Here is a 26,332-nt window from a genome sequence, read left to right as displayed (position 1 = left end):
ATGTTACCAACAGCAAATTCAAAATGGGAAGCATTCAAATAATTCATCAAGCAGTAATCTTGGAAGCTACTAGGCTTTTCATACCAACAAAGAAATATTGTTCAAGATTTAGGCCCAAATGGATGTCAGGTGAACTAATTAGACATGTGACAGAGAAGAAAAATGCATGGGATACATATAAATTAATATGAGACACAGAAGCCTAAGATAGATATAAGCTGGTCTGTTACAAAGGAGGTTAGGTAGGCGAAGGCAGATTACGAGAAATCTTTGGCAAAGGATGCAAAGAAAAACAGCAAAGAGTTCTTTCCTTGTGTAAACTCTAGAAGGAAGGGGATGAATTAGAATGGTTCACTTGATGTTGATGGTTCAACTGTTGATGATCCTGCTCAGGTAGCTAACAAACTAAATGAATATTTTACATCGACATTCACACCTGAGGAGTTATTCAGGGAGGGGAATGCCAGAAGTGTATTCAACTCTGGCAGTAAGCTAGATAATCTTGTAATAACTGAGAGTAAAGTGGAGAAGAAATTGTTGAAGATAAACACAAGAAAGTCACCTGGGGTGGATGGAATATATCCAGTTATATTAAAGGAGGCAGCAAAGGAGGTAAGAAACCCTTAGCCATAATTGTGAGTGCTTTCATGGACTCAGTGGAGGTACCCATGGACTGGAGATGTGCCAATGTGACCCCAATCCACAAAGGAGGACCAAAGAGGAGACACAGGTAATTACAGACCTGTTAGTTTAACTTCTGTTCCAGGGAAATTAATGGAGGCACTGGTTGAAGCATTGCAGGTTCATCTAGACAAGACTTCAGTTATAGCTCGGACACAGCATGGGTTTGTTAAGGGGAAGTCTTGTCTGACTAATTGTGATTGGATACTATGATGTAGTCACAAAGGAACTGGATGCAAAGAATAACTTTGATATCATATATTTGGATCTTAGAAAAGCCTTTGATACTGTTGCACATGGACGACTGCTGCACAAATTGGAGCAGTGTGGCATTGGAGGCAAATTGCTGCTATGGATAAAGGGATGGTTGAGGGGGAGAAGACAGAGAGTGGTAATCAATGGACACTGCTCTTCGTGGACTAATGTTATTAGTGTTGAGTCAATGGACCCAAAACTGAGGGTTCAGTTTTGGGTCCATTGTTGTTTTCTGTATTTATAAATGATATTTATAATGATATATCAGGCTTAATGTCCAAGTTTACAGACGATACGAAGGTTGTTAGGGTTGTTAATGGCATTAATGACTGTACACTGCTGCAACAGGATCTAGAAAAGTTGAGCAGATGGGCTGAGAGGTGGCAAATGAAGTTTAACATGTAAAGTGCTACATATGGGAAGCAGTAATCCCAGAGTAACGTATCAACTCTGTGGTACCACGCTGACAGTGATAGAGGATGAAAAGGACCTGGGGGTAATTGTGCAGGCAGATATGAAGTTTTCTGAGCAGTGCAGACTAGGGCATAAAACTGAGAAATTTCAAAACCGAGTTTAACCAAAGTTTACTCTTAAAACCGGTTTTAAAACCGATTTTCTCAGACTTAGGGAAAATAATTAAAAACTTATAACACAGGTATTTATTTAACTTGGGTAGATTGTACAAATCATAATCAAATCTTTTAAACAAAATCTATCGCCTCTTATAGTAAAAAAAATAAAAAAATTAAAATGCTCCAGAAAAAGTAACCAGCTTGAGATTATACAAAATTACAAATTGTATTCAAATCCTTTGAATAAAAACTATCTTCTTGTAAGTAAACAAAAAAATAATAAGCCCTATAATAATAATAATAATAATAATAATAAATAAATAAAAATAATGTGAAAAAAAAACAGCTTGGGGAAATTACTTTACTATTTATTGCTCAGCTTTTTTCTGAAAATGATCCTTTAAAAATCACAGTATATTAAGCATTTTTCGTGATAGACTTGACCTTATTTTTGTGTTAAAGAGACCAGTGATTGAAAACACTCTCTCAGATTGGACACTTGTTGGTTTAATGGTCAGCAGTGCTCTATAAACCTTCTCTAGCTTTTCACTTCTACTGCTAGTTGCCTCCAAAATTTTAAATTCTTTGCTGATTTCCAATTCACTCAGATATTTTGAAGGCTATTCAGTTAATCTCTTTATTACACTATCATACTCTCGCATGAGTGTATCTCCAACATCGGAACTAGACGAGTCTGTTTTATTCTAAAAGAACAGGTCATTTATTTACAGTTTCTTCATTCAACGCTAAGACTCCTTCGGAATGTTTTGCAAATAATCTCTGATAAATCTCTTCAGCGTGCTTTTTCAAAACTTGCTTACTTGAAAATCAAACGTTCTTGAACCTGAATCTTCTTTCCTAAAATTTTTGGGGTCGTGTTGATAGCTCAGCAAAGCCACAGTTTGTCAATTTCGTCTTGCATTGTAATGCTGCAAAAGGCTTTGGTGAAACTTTAAAGGAAATGGGTTTTCTGCTGTATCAATCTTAGCAAGCAGAAATTCTATTGAAGACTCTGCTTTAAGTAAGTCTGTATCTTCTGAGGCTATAGCCTTCAGAATCATTTCAACTGGTCGCAAAGTTTCACATAGCAATTCGAGTGTTTTCCAGTCATCGTCAGACACAGCTTCAGTTGACAGTACTGTACACAGAGCATTTGGAATGTAATTTTTCAATTACAAAAATCTCTCAATCATATAGAATGTGCTGTCCCATCTAGTCTTGCAATCTAATATAAGTTTATATTCTTTCCCATTAAATTTTGCTTTAACAAAATTTTGTAATATGTCATTTTTGGTAGGCGATTTTTGAAAAAGCTTGCAAATTTTTCTGACTTTTATGAAATAGTTTCTTTTATTTAATAGTTTGTGCAATATTGGCCATTAGATTGAAGAAATAAATGAGCTCATCGGTAAAGTCGGTTTGATAAAGCATGCCTTTCTGTCTTTCTTCAACTTCTTCATCATCACTACTTTCTTCATTATTTTCATTTTCTTCCTTGTCTTTGGGAGACTCAGAGACTGTGGCACCATAATTGATTGTTTTTTCATAAAATACATCTATAACTGACAGATGTATACAATGGGCTATAACATCGTTGATGATTAGGCGTAATTTTCTTGCCAAACTTAATCATCATTGCTGCTCCATCGGTGGTGCAGGCAACAATATCCCTTCAAGTGTCCATTCACAATTTGCTCAGTTCTTCTGCTATCAAGTGAACCATTAATCTCAATAAGACCTAACGACCAACGATTATCTTTTGAATGCACATTTATATTCATATACCTTTTATTTTGTATAGACATATATTCGTCTAGAGTCCATGAATACCGTGCACCCAAAACCAGTGAATTTTTGAAATGCTGAATGAGTTCTTCTTTCTTAGTTTTATAATAATTCAGAACCATATTTTTAACTCCATTCACTGAGGCTGGTGGTAATTTATCGTATTTATTTCTCTGAAGGTGAAGGCTTGATTGTATAAACTCAATCTTGGCAATTGAATTAAAAGAAAATCCATCTAAAGCAGCTAATTTTGAAATCTCTTCTTCCATAGATTTTTTAACGATAAAGTTTTCTGTTCTTACCATTTTTACGGGAGGTTCACTGTTATCTTGTTTAATGTCAATCTGATGAATTGTCTTTAAATGCAACATCAAAGATGATGTAGATCCTCCAGATGACTTCATTATCTTCTGACATTTCGAACATTGTGCTTCATCTTTGCTTTTTCGAGCAAAATAATTCCATACATTTGATTTCATCTTAGACATTAAGAGTAATAAATATAAATATTTGAATCCGGTTTTAGAAGCTTGGTTTCGGTTTTAACAACTCAATATGAAAACCGGATTTAACCGGTTTATAAAACCGGTTTGCAAGCCCTAGTGCAGACGGTCTGCAAGAGTAGCTCAAGGTGTCTTGTCAATGATATACAGGAATTTTTCTAGCAGGGATAAGGAGGTGATTATCCCCTTGTATAAGGTAATGGTCAGGCCACACCTTGAGTACTGTATACAGGTCTGGAGACCTCATTTTAAGAAGGATGTAGAGCTGTTGGAACGAGTACAAAGAAGGGCAACAAGATTAGTGAAACGAACAAAGGGTTGCTCTTACGAAGAAAGGCTTAAGTTTTGCAAATTACAGTGTCTGGAGACTAGGCACCTGCGAGGTGATCTGATTGAGGTGTATAAAGCATTGAATGGTTTGAGCATGCTCAATGCGAATGGGATTCTTCCTCTTGCTCAGAATAATTGCCCGAGAGGGCATAAATTCAAATTGAGGAAAGACGATTGTACGATAGATGTGCAGTAGTTTGCCTTTAGCCAGCGCATGATTGATTGGTGAAACAGACTTCCATCTGTCATTGTAGAAGTTGATGTCTTAAATAGATTCAAGGCAGAACTTGACCAACATTTGGAGCGAGTGGATGGGTGAAATAAGGGAATTTTTTTTTTTTTTTTTTGGCTGATGCTATATAAGCTTGCTTTCTTGCATCATGTGCCTTTGGTAATGCTAATATACATATGTATATAAAATATAAGGTTTATTATACATATAGTCAGTAATAAAAAAAAAAAAGCTTTAATGAAAGTTTACATAAACTGTTGGGCTGATAGGGATGATTTAAATGCTGATATGGTCCAATGAAGTGTTGCAACTTCATATATTTAGTACATTTATATAAGAGCTATGTGATTTTGAATAAATTTAGTAAGTGTCAGACTTTGTGTGGTAGCCAGCTGACTTTTGAATTTTTGAAAGAATTTGTAATATCAGATTGTGCTTCCTTTCACAAGTCGGCTAGCTCCAAACGGAATTCATAGATAGCAAGTTGCAAACTTGGATTTTTGGAAATGTTTTAAGTTAAATATAATCATATCAGTTCATCATCCGATAACACTGTTCAAGGGGAAAAAAAATGTTTTGCAGATCAGTTTGTATAATCTCAGTGTGAGAACCTACCAGATGCCATTAGTAATAGCAAATGATACAAGCAAGCTTATCAAAAAAAAAAAAAAAAAAAAAAAAAACCACCATTTCACCTATCTATCCTTTCTAGGAATTTGTTTAGTTTGTCCTTAAATTTATTCAACCTACCTGCTGGGCAAATGAAAATTTTCACATGTCTGTTCTGCAACCATCCTTCATTTTAAATTTATGTCCCCCTCATGTATATTATCTGTGCAAGTGGTAGTATGGTGGGATGCACTTAGTTTCCTCAATCCATTGAAACTACTTAAAACACCTCAGTAAGCCTGGTTTCCAGATACTTCAGTTTGCAAAACTGAAGTCTTTCTTGGTAAGAGCAACCTGTTCTTCCCTTCATTAATCTCATTGCTCTTTTCTGCAACAGTTGCATCAGATCCAGATTCTTCCTGTATGTGGTGCTCGTGATGCTGCTTATCCTTGTTGTCAGAATTTTTGTATATTATTGGCGAAACCCATTAACTGTCCTAGCAGCCTCTCTGCACTGCTCGGAGAAATTCATGTAATCCAGATTATTTCTGAATTGAGTCTTCTAGACCTGTACGCAGTATTCAAGATATGGCCTAATCATTGCTGTATGCAACTGATTACGGTCATTAACCACCCTACCAGTCTTCTTATCATCTGCAAACTTATTCATTAAGCCTGATATGTTTTCATCAATATCAGTAATAAATATTGGAAACAACAATGAACCTAATGCTGAACTTTGGTTGACCACACTAATAACATTAATCCAATAAGAGCAATGCCTATTGATAAGTCTGTCTTCTCCCACTCATCCATCCCTTTATCCATAATAGTAACATAACCATAATGCCATACTTAACCAATTTGCATAGTAGTCTTTTATATGGAACAGTATGAAAAGCCTTTCTGAAATAAAAGTATATGATGTCAAAATTATTTTTTGCATCCAGTTCCTTTCTTATTGCATCATTGTATCCAGTCAGGTTGGTCAGACAAGATTTTCCCTTAACAGAGCCATGCGATGAGTGCCATATAACTTCATTCCTGTCCATGTGGTCTTGCATTTTTTTTTATATATATATATATTTTTTTTAAACTAGTGGCTCCATTATTTTCCCTGAATCAGAAGTCAAGCTGTAGGTTATCAGCCTGTAATTACTCATTTCAGTCATTGATCTCCCTTTGTGAATTTGGGATACATTCACACATCTCCAGTCCATAGTGACCTCCTCTGGATCTAAGGATGCTAATAATTATGGCTAAAGGTTTGCTGACCTCTTTTTCTGCCTCTCTTAATATAATTGGATAGATCCCATTTGTGAGGTGCCTTATTTACTTTTAGCTTCAACAATTTCTCTTTCACTTTCCTCTCAGTTATCACAAAATTATTTATCTTGTAATTTGATATATTTCTGGCATCCGCATTATTAAAAATTCATTATATGTGATCCTAGATGCAAAATGTCTATTCAGTTTGGCAACAATCTGACAAACTGAATAGACCTTAACAGTTGTATCATTTGTGTCTAGTGGATTAATGTGTGATTCAACCCTTTAACTGTTTAAATGAGTAAAGATGTCTTTGCAGTTTTTGCCACAGACTTCTCATAATCCACCTTAGCTTGCCTAATCTACTTTGTGACTTGATTGCAGACTGGTTTATACCTGCTGTTGGTTTCTGTGTCTTCTGATAATTTTATAAGTGTATTATGCATTTTTCTTCGCTGCCACTAGTCTCATCAGTAATCTAACAATGATTTAAGTAATCTGAACAGTATCTCTCTTTTTTTTTTTTTGTAAAAAGCCTAGTATATTCTTCCATTGCCTCTCTGAATGCATCCCATTTAGAATTTGCTGTTTTAATATCAGTTGGTTGCACTAAATAGAATTTAAACTTGCTGTGACCACTGTAATCACCTTTATCAAAGCAAAAGCCCATCCTTTTGCCTTCGATAGTAGTTACATCTTTAAGCAAATGCATTTCAGTGCTTATGACTGCCACCTTGTGGTTCCTTTATCTGCCGATTCAAGTCACTGCTGGTTATTAGATCAAGAGTATTGCTTTCTCTCATTGTGAAGGATGAATTCAAAAAAAACTTTTCTGTCTAGAAATGTAATCAGATCTCACTAATGTGACATCAAACTGGTCACATATTTCATCACTTAGTGCATAATTGGAAATTCTCTGTATTTGAAAGAATGTAATGTATAGATAGTTTAATGTTGTTTACATTAACTTACGTTTAGAAATAGTATTGAAAAAGTTATTGTTTTAGGTCTCCTTGTTTTCACCATAACTGAATGTCTTACATAGTATCATGGGACTGGAAGAATCTTAGGTACTAAATAATTGCAGTGAAGTTATCAGTTTCCGTTATCACTCATATAACACAAACTAGTGCAAAAAGAAATTAGTATTTTCATTAGTTACACCAACATTCCACATTATAAACTGATTAGAATAGCACAAAACATCTGCAAAATTGTCTAACTTGGTAAATTTCTTTCACACTTTTTTTTCACTGTTTGAGTGATCTTTGTGGATAGGATGAATTTTGATGTGGATAGCTAAATTTATGAGGTGAGAGAGATTTTTAATTACATGCTGTACCTAAAGTAGAATTTATATTCCACTAAACTACAATATACACACCATACTGCCTAGTAGAATACACTGTTTGTTTTGTATATTTTTTTTATCTAGATGCTGAAAGTGCGGAGGATGTTAACAGAAGTTCTTCTGGATGTTACAAATAGTGAAATATTTGCTGTTGCTAAGGAAGCATACCAGAGAGCTCTGTCCAAAGGTATATATGCTAGATTAAAAGGTTTTGTACACTGTATTATGGTTATTGATGGGTCCTATGCAAATGAACAGTAAGACCAAAGAAAGAATAGTTCGATTTTGACCTTGTTTTGTTTGAAATTTTCTTTGTTTCTTCTGTTTGTATTTGGTTAACTAATGACATAGCGTAACTTCTGAAATTGAGTTAATTTATTTCTGTTACTTGTATAACCATGGGGTGGGTTCAGTTGTTTAGAATTTTCAGGTTGGTTTTCCTGCTTTTCAGGATGCAAAACTGATTTTCTCGGAGAAAAGGCTATGTAAATCTTGTCCAAATGGAAAAACTTGTCACGAAGTGGAAGAACAACAGTTATAACCACTTTGCTGGCCAAAAGGGTTTGAAATGTCACAGTTGACTCTTGCCTTTTACTTTGTAGTTGGCATTTTGTTAGAGCTAATATCCTAAAATGAGAGGGACTGCAATGCGATGTAGCCCTTAATACTTTCTATGTGGCCGAGTAATAATAATAGGTCTAATGAAAATGTTCACATTGCTATATGTGATTTTACAATTACATTAGTTGTTATTAGAGGGTAAAAGTTTTCATATTTTCTTCCTCTTTGTTAATAATTGCAATTTAGATTCACATTAAAATAGTTTTGCCTCCAACATGCACCATATCGGCAGATTCTCTCTCTCTCTCTCTCTCTCTCTCTCTCTCTCTCTCTCTCTCTCTCTCAATATATGACTCTGCCATTCTTTTGGTCCACATTACAGAAAGCTATACCAAAAATTGAAAGTGAAAGCACTAAATTTTTTCACTTTATAGGCATGAAAACCAACAGCCATAAAAAGCAAATTGGGTAAAGAAGTTTTTATATCCAGTGAGATGGAAAGGAGTGGTATGGTTAGGACCTTAACAGAAGTGCACAGAAAACCAACCAAATCAAGCAGGTACTGAAATTGTGCATCCAAACATCTTCATCAGAATAAAGTTGAATTTGTCAAAACACCGAGACAGCTGTAAAGGTATGATGGCATTCGGAAACTGGATATCTGAAGCATATTATCCATCAAATTATAGTTTCAGTAGGACAAAAAATATGAAACGAAGAACTGTAGATTTTCTCATACTTATACGTTAGTTATCTTGGTGAAAAAATAGGAAGTATAGACAAGAAATTACAGACTGTCAGCTTCAAAAATTTTAGAAACTTTTTTTAACAAAATAATTTATCTTTATGGAGAAAAACCACACATTATACATGATCATGTTTGCTTACTAATCATGCATAAGGCATTGAACACAATCAACATTGCCAACCAAATCTGTTATACCCAGGAGTATCCAGATCACTTTGTACATATCAGTCCCATCAACCTTCCTCTGTTTTTTTCTGTTCTATGAGTTTCTTCTTAAGTTTTTAGCCGTAGCTAGAGTAAGCCTATTTTTTCCAATGCTTGCTTTATATCACCCGTTCACCTTCCTATTGGTCTGCCTCTGAGACCACACTGCCCACTGTAATATTCTAATACTATTTTCTTCAGATCTTGGATTTAAAATTGCTTTATGACAAGAATCATTGTCACGTTGGAAGATGTGAAGACCATTTCCATAATGTATAAAATACAACAGATTTTTTTAGTGATTATGGGTAATTGAAATGCAGTTGTTGGAGAAGGAAAGGAGAGAAAATATGTAGGACAGTATGGGCTGGGTAGGTGGAATCAGAGATAAGAAAGGTTAGCAGAGTTTTGTGAACAGAATGATCTAATGTTAACAAATACTTGGTTTAGACAATATAAAAGAAGGAGATATATATATATGGAAAATGCCTGGGAATGGAAGTAGATTTTAGCTGGACTATACCTTTATTTTGAACAGATACAGAAATAGTGAAGAATTCCCATGCCATACCCAGGACCAGACATATATTTTGATCATATATTGTGATAATAGACGTGTTAAAAGATTAGAGGAGAAAAGATTGAAGGTGAAATGTGGAAAGCATAAGAACAAGGAAGATTATTTGAGTGAAATTAAAGGAAAGGCTATTATTGGAAAGGGATGATCAGATGGATAATCAAAGTATAAATCATAAATGGATAAGTTTAAGAGACAATATAAGGAAAATCACTGAAGAGGAAACAGGATTTGGGCAAGGATTAAGATCTAGGAAAGAAACCATGGGCGACAGAATGAGTAGCAGAATATATATATATATATATATATTCTGCTACTCATATATATATATATATATATAGTGTATATATATATATATATATATATATATATATATATATATAGCCTCAACACAAATTCATTATGGCCTATGTGTCCAATTCCTTATTGACAAACCTACTGTGATAGAGTTGTCTTTCACTCTAGCCTTGATGAATCAGCTGTGGTTCAGTATATTGTCTGGTACCATTTCATACTTCCTCGCCCAGCATATCATTATACTGTTACTCTAGACACCTTCAGAGTTAACCTGAAACAGGTGCTGCTTAGAGGCCCCAAGTAGCCCATCAGAAAAGCAGCTCATTGCAGCTCTTCAACCAGTGGTCCTCCTAGCTATAACTCTGAATACCTTCCGGTTAAAAATTATTTCTGTTTTCTCCTTTGTATTAAAAATTCAAGATTTAACTGATAATTAACTGATACATCATGGCCTTAGTCACCTTTGCACCATAAAAACTGAAATAAAATCAAATCACCCTGATATTAACAAGTAAACAGCTGAATTTTTGGGTCGCTGAAGCCACTCATTCTTGGTAGATGTAACATTTACAGTAAGGTTATAAATTAATTTGACATGGAGAAACTGTCCGAGATATGTTTATTGCAATACCTTGAATAATTTTTTTTCACCAAAGGGTAATTTACATCTGTACTAATTATTTGCAGCTGTGCTGAGCATTAGAACTCTCCCTACAGTTGTCAGTCAACATTATTCCTTTAATTTCTTCATGTTCAATTAAGAAAACATAGTTTCCACATTATGACCATGCTTGAATTTTTTCTGCTCTGTGTTATGTTGCAGCACATGTGAATTTAAAGTACAGCCAACAACACACACAAACACAAACAAACTGCTATCTCCTTATGGGTGCACAAGTATTGGTTTATTCCTGAAAAGGTAAATTTTATTTTCTATTTTTACATTTCTATGGACTTTATTTTATCTTGTTCTGCTTTGTTTTATTTATTTCTTTTTTTCTTTTATTTTTTTATTTTTTTATTTTATATATATTTTTTTCAATTTGATAATATGGTTCTTTGTTCAACAACATACTCATAGTTCTCTGTACAGTTTGATCTATTCTTCTGCCTTTTGGAATGTCTGGCACATATTCATTGCATCCAAGCAGAAATTTCTTTCTTCACTCTAGAAATTGCTATGGTCACAAAACTGTTGATTTGAATTTGGATGCCAAACATTTTGCACCCCAACATTCCAAGGAACTTCTTTCCCTAAGGATTTTTGCATGGAAAACAAGATGTCTTCAACCTCTTTTGGGTGCAATTAATTGGTTCATCCTGGAAACAATGTTTTGTTTATATTTTCTATTTTAAATTTCTTTATGCTTTGTTCTGATTTTATCTTTTTCTTTATTTTTATTTTATATTATTTGGTCTGTGTATTTCAATTTTAGTAATGTGGCTATCTTTTGCAGTCAATAGTGATGTATAGACTTGCAGCAATAATGATAATATTATTTGGAATACATCTAGACTACTATATCAAAATTCCAAAACTTTTCTTATTGATTATTATTCATCATTATTGCTGGAATATATTTTACTACAGAAATAGAGAGCCTGCATATATTTATATCTTTCTTCTCAATTTTGGTGGTTAACCATTGATAACATCATCAAAATTGTGCGTGCTCGTGCACACACACACACACACACAGGCCAAAAAAATATGAACCTTTGTTCAGTATTGAATTGGGCCGCCTTTATTTTGAATAACAGCAAGTGTGCACTGCAGCATAGATTCTATAAAGTGTTTTAGTTTGTTTTTGGTCTAATTGTAACCATTCTTCTAGCAAAATATTGCATAGCTGTGACAAAGCTGAAGGAAGAGGCCTTTGTTGCCAAATAGCTCTCTCTAGCATATCCCACACATTCTCAATAGGATTGAGAGATCAGGTGAATGTGAGGGCCAGTGAAGATGATGGAAATCTGCGACATGCTCTCTGAACCCCTCTGGCATGATGCCGTTGCTTTGTCGTGCATAAAGTGGCTATCACCTTCTGGATAAAAGATTAGCATTGCAGGGTGCAGTAGATCTGACACAAAGTTCAGGTACTCCCTGGATGACATTTGATCTTCCACTGATATCAACAGACCCAGTCTGTGTCAACAAAACATTTCCCATGCCATGATATCATCTCCAGATGCTTATGGTTTCTTAACAAGGCTAGCAGGGTCTACTGCTTTGTCAGGTTTGCACCACACTTTGCCTACCATCAGTGCAAAACAGTGTATCATGATTCATCTGACCACATGACTTTCTTCCATTGTTCACTGTCCAATCACGACATACTCAGCAAGTGGATTTTTCTGTTTCTCTGTGAAATCTGAATAGGCAGGCAACTACCAGTACCCAGTTGCTTTAATTCCTTGTGCATAGTACAAGTTAAAATAGGGCAGTTATGGGCTTGGTTGAATTCAGATGTTATTTGCTGCACACCGCTTATCCTGTTTTTTCCATACAGTCCTCATTAGAGTATGACGACTGTGCTCTTAAAGTATTGTTTTTCTGCCACATTTACATTTTTGAGATAAATGCTTTTGAGAAACCAGTTATGTCTTTCATTTCTTGAACTGTGGCTCCTGTAAACCCACGATAAGACCTTTTTTTCAAAATTTTCATATATATACAGGTCGACCATCACTAATCTGGTTCCACCGCTAATTCGGACATAATTTCCACAAACGTAATTTCAAATTCCCAGGGTCGGCGCACCACTGCAGCTACTGTTTTGGTGGCTTTGGTTGTAGCATCAGGTGTTGACACGAATTTATAAACACTGGCAAGCCATTCCCACCTGTTTTTCTACATTTATTATTATAACCTGTTCACATTTAGACCCAGCTATGGTTCCAATGCATAAAGGTCTTGTGGTGTAAAGCGCAAACACCGTACATTGTCCATAATAGATAAAGTTGAACTTCTGAAAAAACTCAACAGCGTTGTGTCTGTGAGAAGTTTAACTCTGCTTAATTGTAAATTCCAGCAATTTCTCTCAGTTCCTTTTATTTTAGTAATTTTCTTTTAGCCATTCCTTTTAATTTTTTTTTTTTTTTTTTTGATATTTTAAGCGAAAAAAACGACAACAGTGACATTATAATATTTATTTTAGAATTACTAATCAAATTATTTGCTAAATATTTTTTGGCCCTTGGGAAATTTTTTTTTTAAAACTAGCTTGGCAGTCAACGTGTTAAAGGTAGGTTAGCTGTTGGGTATTAGTAATGGCCACATGTTGCAAGAAAGCCTATGGCTTATGCTGCACCAGCCAAAAAAAAAAAAAAAAAAAAACCCAAATAAAACAATGATAAAAAAATAATAATAATAAATAAATAATTAATAAAAGAAAAGGAAATTAAACCTATCATCCTATGCGCTTCCCTCACCCAAAGGTACTATCCAGATGACCTTTGAATTTCCCCAAAGTGTCAGCCTCTACCACCCATGTAGGCAACCTATTCCAGTAATTTACAACTCGCTGGCTAAAATAAAACTTCAGTATAATTTCAATATCGGCGCGACCTAACTTTCCTTCTGCATTTTCCGGGCATTTTATACTCTAAAACAGATAAATTATTATAAATATAGTAAAATAAAAGCAAAAGTGTTGAAATATCATGGTGCAACTTTGTGACACTGCCATTAACTGTCACAATGTTGTACTCCATATGTTTACGTTCTAGTTATTTTCATGAAAAATAAAGTAAATAAACACTTATTTAAAATTTACTTTTTACAAAATTATCACAAAACATAATATATCAAAATAAACTTACTTTCAAATCCACTGCACTTCGGAGTTTTTCTATTTCAAAACAAAGTTTCAACAGCTTCCTGAAAATGATATTCGCAAGCGACACACATAATGGTTGCACTAGGCTGGTTGAAGGTTGTGCTAGTAGTTTTAACAGTTCCAACAGATGGAAGCAATAACTGTAAAATTGCTGGGGATAATTTTGCCCTCTGACGGGTTGCAGAATGCCCGGTAAAATAAATCAAAAATAAGTCACGCAGCGTAGGTGTCACAAAGTAATACCCGCTGTCACAAAGTTGCCCTGGTTTAAGGTAGATCTCTTGTAGGAGAACGGGTGATAGCTGTTATAATGCAGAAGCATACCTGTGTTTGCAGGTTTTTGATAGATGTTAAGTTTGATTTTATTCAAGTTCAGAGTAAGCATGAAATTTAGAAAATTTAATGACTTTGTGTCCGTACCCTCCCTTTCCAATGTAAATTTGAGTCGGGAATGAATATTATTATTATTAAACGAATGTGAAATGTCTTTGATAGTACTACTATCAGTAATAACTAGAACATCAATCTAAATACCTCCCATAGTATGTGATACGGGGTAGAAAAGGTGTCAAATGTTTGACACCTTTTCTACCTATCTTTCAACGCTCAATCGCTGAAAGATAGATCTCTGATATTAAGCTGCTCAAGCTCATTCCTATTGGCAGACCAAAAATTTGTTTGTGCACTTTGTCTCGAAAGGTTTGGCCTCGACTAAGAGTTTAATTAAGTGAAAAATTTTTTTTAATAGGAAGCTTCGTATAATTAATTGGTATAGAGTTATTATTTAACATATCCAAAATAATATCTAATGTGTATTCAACATTTAGATGTTAGCTCGTATATAACGAGCTAACATCTAGTGAGAATAAATTATCATTATTACCAAGTCTACAGTCCTTAAGATTATTAAATAGTATCATAGTTCTTAATCCCATATTGTATCACCTGTCTTATAAGGGTTTTATAATGCTATATACGTGTATGGCCAAGGATGAAAATGCAGAGTTTCTGTAGGAAACAATAGGCCAAATAGGATATTCGGTCTTGTGTAATTTTACCTGATCGAAAAGTGCAGGAATATTGTATGTTGTGGCCATCAATTCCTTTAACTGAGCCATAGTAATGTAGTCATTTTTTTTTATACGTGGTTAATGTTTTATTGTATTGATTGACCAAATTGGTAAATAGTGCTGGGTCTACTTCAATGTAAGTGGAGGAATCTGAAACAACTGAATCTAACTTATTAATATAATCATGTTTATCGAGTTACAACTTTATCTGCCCTCTTTATAATAATGTCTTTATTTTTCCGAAGTTCATGTAAAGCTGAACTGTCACGTGTGTTCAGTTGAGGAAGTCTCATTTCTTTTATGTTATTCGCTACTTGGTTAACTCATTGAATAAATAAACCTTTTTGTGGAACATTACAAAGTCCAAATTCAATATCAATTACACACTGTTTTTTAGGTAGTTTTCAAGGTGGTAAATTATAATTTAATCCTTTGGATAAAAGTTAAATCTGCTCATGTGATAGCATATTTGAGGAAAGATTTGTAACCTGTTGATATGTTGGTTCATTCAATGTAGGGCAAAGGGCTGTTTGCGAACTAGCTGACGTATTCTGTGGTCGCATGTTGTGTGTATGCGGTGGGGGGGGGTTATCACCCAACTTGTATATACTTGGTCGCAAGCCCGCGACAATGTGTTAGAATCTGCATGAACGTGTTTTGACCCTCCCGATAATGTATTCAATTTGTTAACATGTCTGTTTTTTATTTCCGAGGCCTGTGCTTCACATCGCAAATCTATGGAGGTTTTCAGTACAGACCAATCGTTAGGATGCAGATAATTTTTTAATTTGTCGTGAAGTTTCCTAACCTGGGAAAGGTATTTTTGTTTTTAGAATACCAAGATCTTAAGGCAAGTTTAACTATATTACACGATGTGGCAAGTGCTAGTTGCTTTTTGCCCGAAATTTTATGATTTAAATTGACCCTGGAAAACTATGGAGCGATGTTGTTTTGAAGGCAATATTTTAGAAAAGAAATATGGTAACTTTGGGCTGAGTATCTTAGTGTTAATCTAATGTAATTTTGTACCAAGCTGTTCAAAAAATTGCCCATAATTGTGTGTATCGATAGATTATAACTGGAGAGAAAGGAAGTGAATGAAATAGCCGAGTTTTAAAAATTAATTTGATAGTATGAACCAGAACTGTAATGCTCAATATGTTCTACGTTGATATCAATATTTGTAAAATAATAAGAGAAGTTTACCTCAATATAATACGTAGTACATTTCCGTATGATACTCTCCAGCAATTAAAACAAAAAAATCGAAAATTTTACATTACAGTAAAAAATGAAAATAATTAAAAATCAATTGAACACAATTAAAAATTAAATTAATTAAAAGAAATTTAACGAAAAAATTGCAAAAACAATTTTTCTTCCTGAAGCTGACTGCTTTTTGACCGCATGTTGTGATCACAGGAATGACAGTGTCATTCTCTTATTATTTTACGAATATTGATATCAACGTAGAACATATTGAGCATTACAGCTCTGGTTCATACTATATAATATACATATATAAAATTTTTCTAAAATTTGAATACCTTATATTGGAACTTAGTACTTAACTCTTAGATCCTATTATTGGTAATGTCATACGCTGTATTGATAATCACAGAAACAGTGAACCTCTGAAAAAGTCACCCAGATTGTGGGTATGCAGTAATAGGAAATTTGTATATTATCTTGTCTATATATATTTTTTAATTATGTAACAAATTTACCTACGTGTGCTCCATAAATTTAACTAGGTATGTCCTTCAGTTGTTCACTACTCTTTACGAATACTAATACATGTAATGTAACATGAGATACTATATATTAAATTAAAAAAAAAAAAAAAAAAAAATTTTTTTTTCCCTATTTATACTTCGGGAGGATGATCACAGTCAGAGGAGTTCACAAGCTAGAGAGAATACAAGGAACCACACTGTATTTAGCAGGTCACTAGGCTTGAATCCCAGTCACTAAAAGCATATATATTTATGCACCTGATCGCTTGGGGCTTAGTGTAAATATTGCTATCTATAGCTGTATCCATCTCATATATGCGCTTGTGTGTTACATAAATTTGCTATTATATTACTTTTATATTGCTATGATGACATTGAGATATATATACTTTTCTTGTAGTCTGACTTATTTGCTTACTCAGCTAGAACTTCTCTGCTGTCATTAGTTATTACTTAATATAGTTTCACTGAATTATATTTTTTCATGCATATTTTTTATAAATATACTTAACTAAAAATATGTTAATTTTAAAAATGCATTAGAGAAACTGTAGTGTTCACTGTATAGGTTGCCAAGCCTATAGATGCCAGAAAAGAAGGAAATAAGAGTACAGAATATTAAAATTATTTGATGCAAAAATTAAAAATAAATATAAGATAATTAAAATGCATCAGTTAAATATAGTTAAAGGTGAGACTTTTATTTATGTACAAGATTTATGTAAGAGGCCAAAATCTATGAAAGTATAAAAATGAAGATTTTATTTTCAAGATCTAAAGGAAGGGGATGTATTAAAATAATGCACATTAATATTACAATGAATTAAAAAGGATAGATTATTGTAGACATCTTCACAGAACATCAGCCGTCATAATCTATCTGGGACACAGTGTTTCGTGTCTCTTTAGACAAAGGGTCTAAAATTATTAGCAAATGGCTATTTAATGAATTTAGCAAATCATCAACGTAGGTAGAGGGAAATCCTGTTGCTATGTAAGTGATAATTTAATTTTATTAGATAATGATTAAAATGTACTACCTGAATGAATAGGATGAGTTGAAGTGCATAGTAATGTCTTTATAATTGAAAGTTTTTTTTTTTTTTATAATTACTTTCAAGAGTATGTCTGTAATGTTGGAAAGTGATAGGAACAGGGAATGAAGCTGAAAGAAGGCAATAATAAGGTTCTTCTTTATTAATTTCACACCATGTTCAAGGTTATTGAATAGTGGAAGAAAACTACCAAAAAAGAATAAGTACTCAGGTGTTCTGGGGGATGTAAAAACCTCTTAGAGAGCCTCTTAGACCTCTCTAACCTCTTAGAGCCTTTGCCTCAATGCAAAGAGGTTATAAATTACTACTCTAGCCCTGTGTGTTAATACGAGTCTACTCATTAATTATATTTAATTTATGAATTTTAATTATGTTTTAATTTTTGCATTAGAAATTTCAGTCTGTGCACTTATTTTCTTTTTCCTTTTTTTTTTTTTTTTTTTTTTTTTTTCATCCTTGCTACTTTTCTAGCATCTTATAGACTTGCAGCCTATTTACTGAACATTGCACTTTTCTAATGCATTTTTATAATTGACACATTTTATTTTACATTCCTTTTAAGCTGCATTGTACTGGAAGATGCAATTTTCATAACCCATGTTTCATTTTAAATTCATATTTCTATACTGCTCTTTATATTCTGTTAAATGGAACTTTCCTTTCTATTAATCTTGCCTTTTATATATACAGTAGTGTCAGTTATCCAGAATAATTGATGTCAGACCTCTTCTGGATAGCCAAATTTTCAGGATAATCAAACGTAAGGTAAGATTAAATAAATTTAATCTTGCCTTACGATTAAATTAAATAATTAAGATTAATTTTAAAAAAGTTATAAACCGATCTCGGAAAACAGAAACATTCATGCAGGCATTTTTATGATTTTTATACAAAACAGGAAAATTAGAAATATTTTTAAATGCTCTTGGGTTTTTCAACTTACCAATAATGAGCACGGACAACCTGTGCATCCCAATGGCATTTGCACATGTAGCAAATGTAATTTGCTCTTTTCTTAACTTAAAACTTGATGCAGACATTTCTCTTTTAGTCTATGGTTTTTCTCGATAATGCTTTCCATAATAAGGCCATCTCATCAACATTATAAACGGTTTCTTTCCCATAATTTGCTATTACCGAAGCAAACTTACTTCTAAACGATACTGCTGCCGATTCGTCTGCACAAAGTTTCTCGCCTTGAATAATATCTTGTTCATATATACTGTGTCTCAATTTAAAGTTTTCCAGGCAACCTGTGCTTGCCTTAAAATCTTCATTACCTCTTAAGTTTCGATTAAAATCCAATGCTTTTTCCTAGAATATTGGGCCAGACACTGGTTCACCTAAACTTTGCTTCTGAAGAAATCACAAATAAAGTGCACTGTCTAAAGCAGCATTTTCAGATTTCGTCATCCTCTTTTTAATGCTAGATCCTCCTTCACTATCCATAATTGATACAAATTCTGTTATAGTAATGGAAATGTTCTTGATGTCGTAAATTGTTGAAGTTCCCACATTAAACTCTTTGGAGAGATTTCCTAAATTTTCACCTCTTTTAATTCTGTTAATAATTTCCATTTTATGTTGCTGTTGTTGTTTTGGTTTTTAGGAGCATTAGCAACTAAGGCCATATTGCTCCGGGATATGCGGTGGTCATTCCCTGACCTTTCCGCATCCACCGTATTTGGTGGTGACGGGCTCGAACCCCGGTCTAATCAAGAAGCATGTGCTACACACTGCTGCTCCTTCCCACCTGGCTATGGAGGCGCCTGTTTTATGTTGCAATGTTAAAACTACGCATTTTCTTTTCATTCACATTTTACCATAAAAATACTGAGAAAAATAATAAATCGCAATGTTTCAGGCCGATATTATTCTTACCGAATCTGCAGCTAAACTAATCTGAAATTCACTCCTGGTTTTCAAGAAAACCCAGGTCTCTGTGATATTTTTTCTAAAGCACGTTTCTGAAGGTCACAACCATAAAAACAATAAAAACAATTTGTACTTTTCAGTTTATTGGGCTTTTTGTTTGTACAATCTGTTATAAATGGGTAGCAAACTCGATCTTTCACTTATTAGAATCAAAATTCAATTTGCAAACATGATCACTATAACCTGTGCTTGCTGCTAACAATGTACATGATCACTATAACCCGCACTTACAGCTAATTTATATAGTGAAAGACACGCGCGCGCACACACACACACACACAAACTTTACCTAATTTATTAATCATACTTAATGTATTTTATTAATATAATATATTAATATAATTTATTAGTCTTGCCTAATTTATTAGTCTTGCTTTCACCGAAACCATTTCATCTACTGTTTACCTCTTTTCTATGTGATGCTTTAAACTTTTCTTTTAAAGAGTTACATCAAAAACCCATTTATACACACACACACACACACACACACACACACACACACACACACACACACACACACATGTATATCTTCCCACCTGATGTTTGACAAAAATCAGTCATTTAGGGAGGTAGTTGCCTTAGGGAGAGAAGAGGTATTGTTGCATTATTTTAAGTACAGTCAGGTCTCCATATTCGTGGGCTCTGTTTTCGTGTTGGCAGTTGCGAAATTTATCATATTAAGAATTTGGCTGCTGCTCGCTGTATTTGCCTAGTGAGCGACATCGAAGGAGGACGGCTTGTGACCTTTGTGTGTGTCTGCATTAGGCTATTTCTGCTTAAAATATTACTGTGATTATGTGAATACCCGTGAGTGGTGGAAATGAAATGTATCTAGTGATGGGAAAAAGCTGAAAAGTGCCAAGAAAATGACTTTGAACGAGAAAGTGTGGAGTCTAGATAAATGTTGAAGGGCTCACATACGAGGCTGCAGGCCGCATGTATGGTATCAACAAAAATACCGTACGATACATAAGGAAACAAGAAACTGAGATCAGAGAGGCAGTGCAAAGTGGTGGAATTCTTACTGCTAGATATGCTGCTTATGTACATGATAAAGTGAAGCTAAAAATGGAGAATGCACTGTTCATTTGGATCGAAGACCAGCACAAGAAAAACAACTTGCCTGTGAACATTCGTCTGATTTCCACTAAGGCCCTCGTTCTTTACAACAGATTTAACTCCCTGTACCACTAGCACTGCAGAAACCACTTTCATTGCCAGCAGAGGCTTGTTCCAGAAATTCAAGAGGTGCTATTCACTCTGTAATGTAAAGATTGTGGGCGGGTCTTCTTCAGCTGATCACGAGGCTGCTAAGACCTACCATACACAACTCAAGGTGCTCATCAAGGAGAAAGGATATAAACCCGAACAGGTTTTCAATGCCAATGAGAAGGAATTATTCTGGAAGAAGATGCCTCAGCGTAACTATATAGCCGTCAAAGAGAAAGCCCAGGATTCAAGGCAAAGATCTCAACCAACCCTGCTTCTTCTCCAGCCTCTGAGACCCCTTTTACTAAGGTGTAGTGAATCCTGTGTTGAATACCCGGGTGCATGCCTTGTTCTTAACTATAATAAAATTGATACAGTATTTTCGAAACATGGTTCTAAAATGTTACTCATTATTGTAAAACACAATTAAAACATTTTAAACACATTTAAACATTTTTCTGTTAATTGTAAATGGTTGCGTAAGTATTTAGGCATAGATAGAAATCACCTGGGGCTATTTGGGCAAGAGTAGAGATTTTCATGTTTTCGCAGGAAGTGTTAATGCATAACCCCCACAGATATTGAGACCCGACTATAATTGATTTTACTACGGGAATTGCAAAAATTGGGGTTTAATGGTGCACATAAGCTTTTTTAATATTATAAGCAGTATGTAAGGAATCAATTAAAATGTTTACAACAGTTACTATTTCTTTAAGCAACTACACTTGCAGCATTAAAAAGCAATTTAAGGATGTTGATCAAAATCTTGTAATGTCATCTGTTTTGCTTGAACACTTTTTGCCTTAATTTTGTTTTTTAAATTATCTTCTACTTGAAATGATAAATTTAACAATGTTTCATTTCTGAATTGCATTGACAAAGCCTTTAATCTATCAACCTAAAAATTAAGCTATTGCTACCATTTATTAAGTCTATCAATCTTTGTTAAACTTTCACTCAAAGATATTTAGTTTTACTCCTTTCATCAATATCTGAATACTTGGCTGCTGTTTCGTTCCATATTTTGGCAGTCAAAGTTTTTCTTCCCAATTTTCAAGGTTTTCATTGCATTCAATCGTATTCTTAAAAGTTAAATTTACTTGAAAATTTGCTCCTTCTAACTGCATTAATTCTTTTTCAAGAAATGGTATCGATTGTATGTCATTTTCCATATTCCCCATATTAATTCCACAATTTTGAAAACATTTTTTGATGATATTTTTTGAAACTGGTTGCCACACTTCTTTGATATATTCAACATCACTAAAGTTTAATATGCTTTATCAGTTGCTTGTTCTAAATTTTCTGAAGAGTCCATTTTTGCCACTAATCTTGTTGAAATTTGTTTCCTAAAATATAGCTTAAAAAAGAAGAAAATGTTTGAATGAATCTTGGTTCAAAGGTTATAGGGCACTTAAAGTATTAGGCAGACAAATACCAACTGAACATTTGGCAATATGACATTTTTTGGATGGTAAAAAAAAAGAAAAGAAAAGAAAGAAGCTGAACTGCAGTCATTATCAATCCACTGCAGGATGGAAGCCTCCTCGATGATTCATGTTAAGTGAGTGGACCATAATTTGCCATGCCGGCTCAGTGCGGGTTGGCAGATAGACCATATTTAGCAGTTAGGGGGCTTGAACCCACCCCAGTCTACTTAACTGACCACTTGGTTATTGTATAGCACATTATCTAAGCAAAGTAACACTTTCTTATTTTCCGTTTTCTTAATTTCATTAAAGTTTTCTAGCCACTGAATGAAAATTTTACTGCGCATACAGTTTTATTTGCATCCCATTTAAACCCCAAGTTTGGACATGTATGTTTTTGAATCAGTGAGGCCTCACTGCTTTGTTTATAATTAGTGGGCATTCTTTTTTGTCTAGTGCATTTGTACACAACAAAATTGAGGTTCTGTTTTGCTTTTCTAAAACCATGGCATTTTCACTCTTAAAAGCAATGATTTTGTGAGCAAAGTGTGATTTAAAAAAAAAAAAAAACACTCTTTTATCTACATTGAAAATGCAATTTGGTTTTTGAAATCCAATCCTCAGTTGTCTGGATTATTTGATGCACATTCACCACAAATAGATTGAACACAATATTGTTTTGATTACAAAACTTTTCAAGCTACCCCTTACTAGCTGTAAAATTATCAATGTTTAGTACTTTATCAAACTCTTCACCTTCTCTTTTAATATTGGTCCACTTATCGGCAAATTTCTGCCAATAAGGACTGCCAAACCATGAATGTGTCACATCATGATTTCCTTGGTTTATTGAGACTCTCTCTCTCTCTCTCTCTCTCTCTCTCTCTCTCTCTCTCTCTCTCTCTCTCTCTCTCTCTCTCTCTCTCTGAAGATTTCTGTTGGCATTTTCAAACCATTTCTTCTTTCTCACCACCTTATTTTTCGAAATGACCTGGATCTGAGTTTCTCTGAGTCATTCCTCTTTCAGTGTCTTCTATCACTTTGATTATTTTGTTTGTAACCCTAACATTCACTTTGATGTTTGCTAACCAGTGGCTTAGCCAAAACTGACACAAGTGCATCAACGAAGCATACGTGTAAATTGCAGTGTGATCATCATCATCAGCCATTTTCCATCCACTGCAGGATGAAGGCCTCTCTAGCAACTTTCCAGTTCCTTCTGTTTTGTACGGTGGCCATCCATTTACTACCTACAAACTCATGAATTTCTTCTGTCCATCTCCGTTGTTGTCTTCCAGGTTTTCTCTTAGCTCCTCTTGGGTACTATTCTGTTATTTTCTTAGTCCATCTGTCACCATGTCTTTCATCTATGTGTCCTGCCCAAGGCCATTTTAGTTCTTTAGTTTTGATAAGAATGTCCTTTACTTGAGTTAGTTGCCTAATCCATGTGTTTCTCTTCTTCTTATCTATCAGTCTGATTCCCAATATAATTTGTTCCATTCTTCACTGTGTAGTTCTCAGCTTCTCTTCCATTCTTTTGGTGAGTGCCCACATTTCACTTCCATAAGTCATGGTTGGGGAGTATACATTGGTTCATTATTTTACGTTTCAGACAAATTGGGATATTGCTTCTCAGTATGTGACTATATTTCCTGAATGCTATCCATCCAAAATTTATTCTTCTCTTGACTTCCAGCCATTTATCATTATTACAGCTAATGACTTGTCCCAGATAAGTATATGACTCCACCTTTTCAATTACTGCTCCTTCAATCATTATTACTTTTCTGTGGCATACTTGTTCATCATTACTTTTGTTTTAGCCATATTCATCTTTAGTCCAAAATCCTTACTAACTCTGCATAACTGATTAAGATTTCCCTCTAATTCTTGGGGATCGTGGCTTATGACAATGATGTCATCTGAAAATCGTAAATGGTTTAGGTACTCTCCATTCACGTTGACTTCTTTCTGTGACCAGTCTAATCGCCTGAAAGCTTCCTCAAGGGCAGCAGTAAACAACTTCGGAGATATTGTGTCTCCTTGTCGAACTCCTTTCTCAATTTTAAATTTGCTACTGTCTTTGTCTAGTCTAATAAAGGAGGTAGCATTCTCATATATTTTCTTCCAAATCATAATATATGGGATATATATGCCTTGTCTTTCCAGTGCCCGAAACATTGCCTTATGCTGGAGTCAAATGCCTTTTCATAATCCACAAATGCCAGGCATAATGGTGTTTTATATTCATTTGCTTTCTCCATTAGCTGTGACATTATGTGAAAGTGATCCATAGTTGAGAATCCTGTCCTAAAGCCAGCTTGCTTTTTCAGCTGATTCTCATAACGTATTCTTTCTAATCTGTTAGTAATGACCCTTGTGAACAACTTGTAGATATGGGATAACAAGCTAATTGGTCTATAATTTCTAATTTCTGATTTATCTCCTTTCTTATGCAGCAAAACTATGATTGCATTATTCCACTCCTTAGGCAGTGTGATATACTGTATTATTATTATTTATTTATTTTTATTTTTTTGTTTGTTTGTTTATTACTTTTGTTGTTGCTAACCTGGGCCTTAGCCAAAACTGACACAAGTGAGCTAGATAAGCACACTTGTAAATTGCAGCATAAACATCAAGAGGTCTTGTTGCCACTTATAAACTGTGACATGACTTTTGTTTATGGAACTGAAATTACAGTATAAATGTTTCCTTCCCTTTAGTCCAGTAGACTCTTCATATTTAATGCCTTGAAAGATGAGATGTGAATAACAAGAGGTACAGTTTAGTTATTAATTCTCATTGATATCTGGTTATTTATCAATACATTTCTATTCATACTGCAATTTACATGTGCCTCCTAGTGAACAATGTGTTCCAATGCTTAGTAACAGAAACAATAGTTAACAGCTTTCACCCATGCCTTTTACTTTGAAAATTCCCTAAAATTATACCCTAATAGAGTATAATAAAATTATACTCTAATCCAACCTTTTCATCAACTTAGTTGAGATAATAGTGGTAACAAGGAGAAGGTGTTAGGTGGTTGATAGTTGGCTTAGTGAGGATAATTAGCTTAAATATAGTGTCTTTTTAAACCATTCTATCAAATTTTGCTCACCTACAAAGATGGGGTTGTTCACAACTAAAGGTTTTTACTGTGCATGCATATATACAGTAGAGTCCCACTTATCCGACGTAATTTGGACTGAGGGAACCTTGAATAATCAAAAACTCGGATAACACAGAAGGTTTGGTAAATTATTATTAAATAAACTGGATTTGAATACATTAATGTGATAATGTACACCCTGTTTTCAGGTTATACTTACTTGTTGAACATAATGACTTTTAAATTATACAATAAAACACTTAATTTTATTCACAACTGTTTTATTACAAAAATATGGTACATGTATAAAAATTACAAGTCAAAGACAAGAAAAATGTACACTTAGTCGTTAGCACTACACCTTAATATTATTTAAAAAATACCTTAATGGGTTTCTGTTTCATAGAAGCTCCTTACTAGCTGCTATATTTTGTAGGTGCATAAGTAACAAAACATTGGTAGGCATGGTATCCTCCTGCTGTATAATATTATATAATGTAAAGCTGACTCAACAGTATTAGACCTTCTGTGTGTCTTTTTTTTTTTTTTTGTAGTTTCTGTGCATTTTCTTCTTTTTGTTTGTCTTTATTTTGTTATCAGTCATTTTCAGTTGTTCATCTGATTTAATCCACTCTTTAATATCTTCTGTAATAAGAGTGTCTGAAACAGGAAGTTATTGGCTAGTTCACAAGGTTTCCTCACATCTTTCATCTTCATTTGCCATATCGTTCTCGTTGACTTCATTTTGGGAGCATAAAATATTTTTCCAGGATTTAATAAGAGTAGATGTTTTAACATCGTTCCATGCTGCTGCCAACCGTTGGCTGCAGCATGGAACGTAAACCATTGGCTGCTGCCAATGGTTTACGAACAGCATGGAAATACATGGAAATAGTAAACCATTGGCTGCTGCCAATGGTTTACTGGTTGGCAGAAGTTTATTTTATAAGATTTTCAACAATACTTGTC

General features: G+C 34.1%; 1 protein-coding gene across 3 annotated transcripts in view; it reads left to right on the top strand.

The window, feature by feature from the left end:
• The window catches only part of LOC150083611 (uncharacterized), a 344,088-nt gene that overhangs the window by 210,837 nt on the left and 106,919 nt on the right, over nucleotides 1-26,332 (top strand). For all 3 annotated transcript variants that reach the window (XR_016547211.1, XM_090378089.1, XM_090378088.1), the window contains exon 8: nucleotides 7,672-7,774. Coding sequence is in view for 2 of the 3 variants with exons in the window: in XM_090378089.1 (XP_090234215.1) it covers nucleotides 7,672-7,774 (103 nt within the window). In the remaining variant the exon portion in view is untranslated. The remainder of the gene's footprint in view (nucleotides 1-7,671; nucleotides 7,775-26,332) is intronic.

This window comes from Mastigoproctus giganteus, chromosome 7, assembly GCF_048544385.1.
Source record: "Mastigoproctus giganteus isolate SK-2022 chromosome 7, ASM4854438v1, whole genome shotgun sequence".
Taxonomy (NCBI): domain Eukaryota; kingdom Metazoa; phylum Arthropoda; class Arachnida; order Uropygi; family Thelyphonidae; genus Mastigoproctus; species Mastigoproctus giganteus.
The sequence above is the reverse complement of the archived record's forward strand: the minus strand, read 5'-3'. Positions and strand labels throughout refer to the sequence as shown.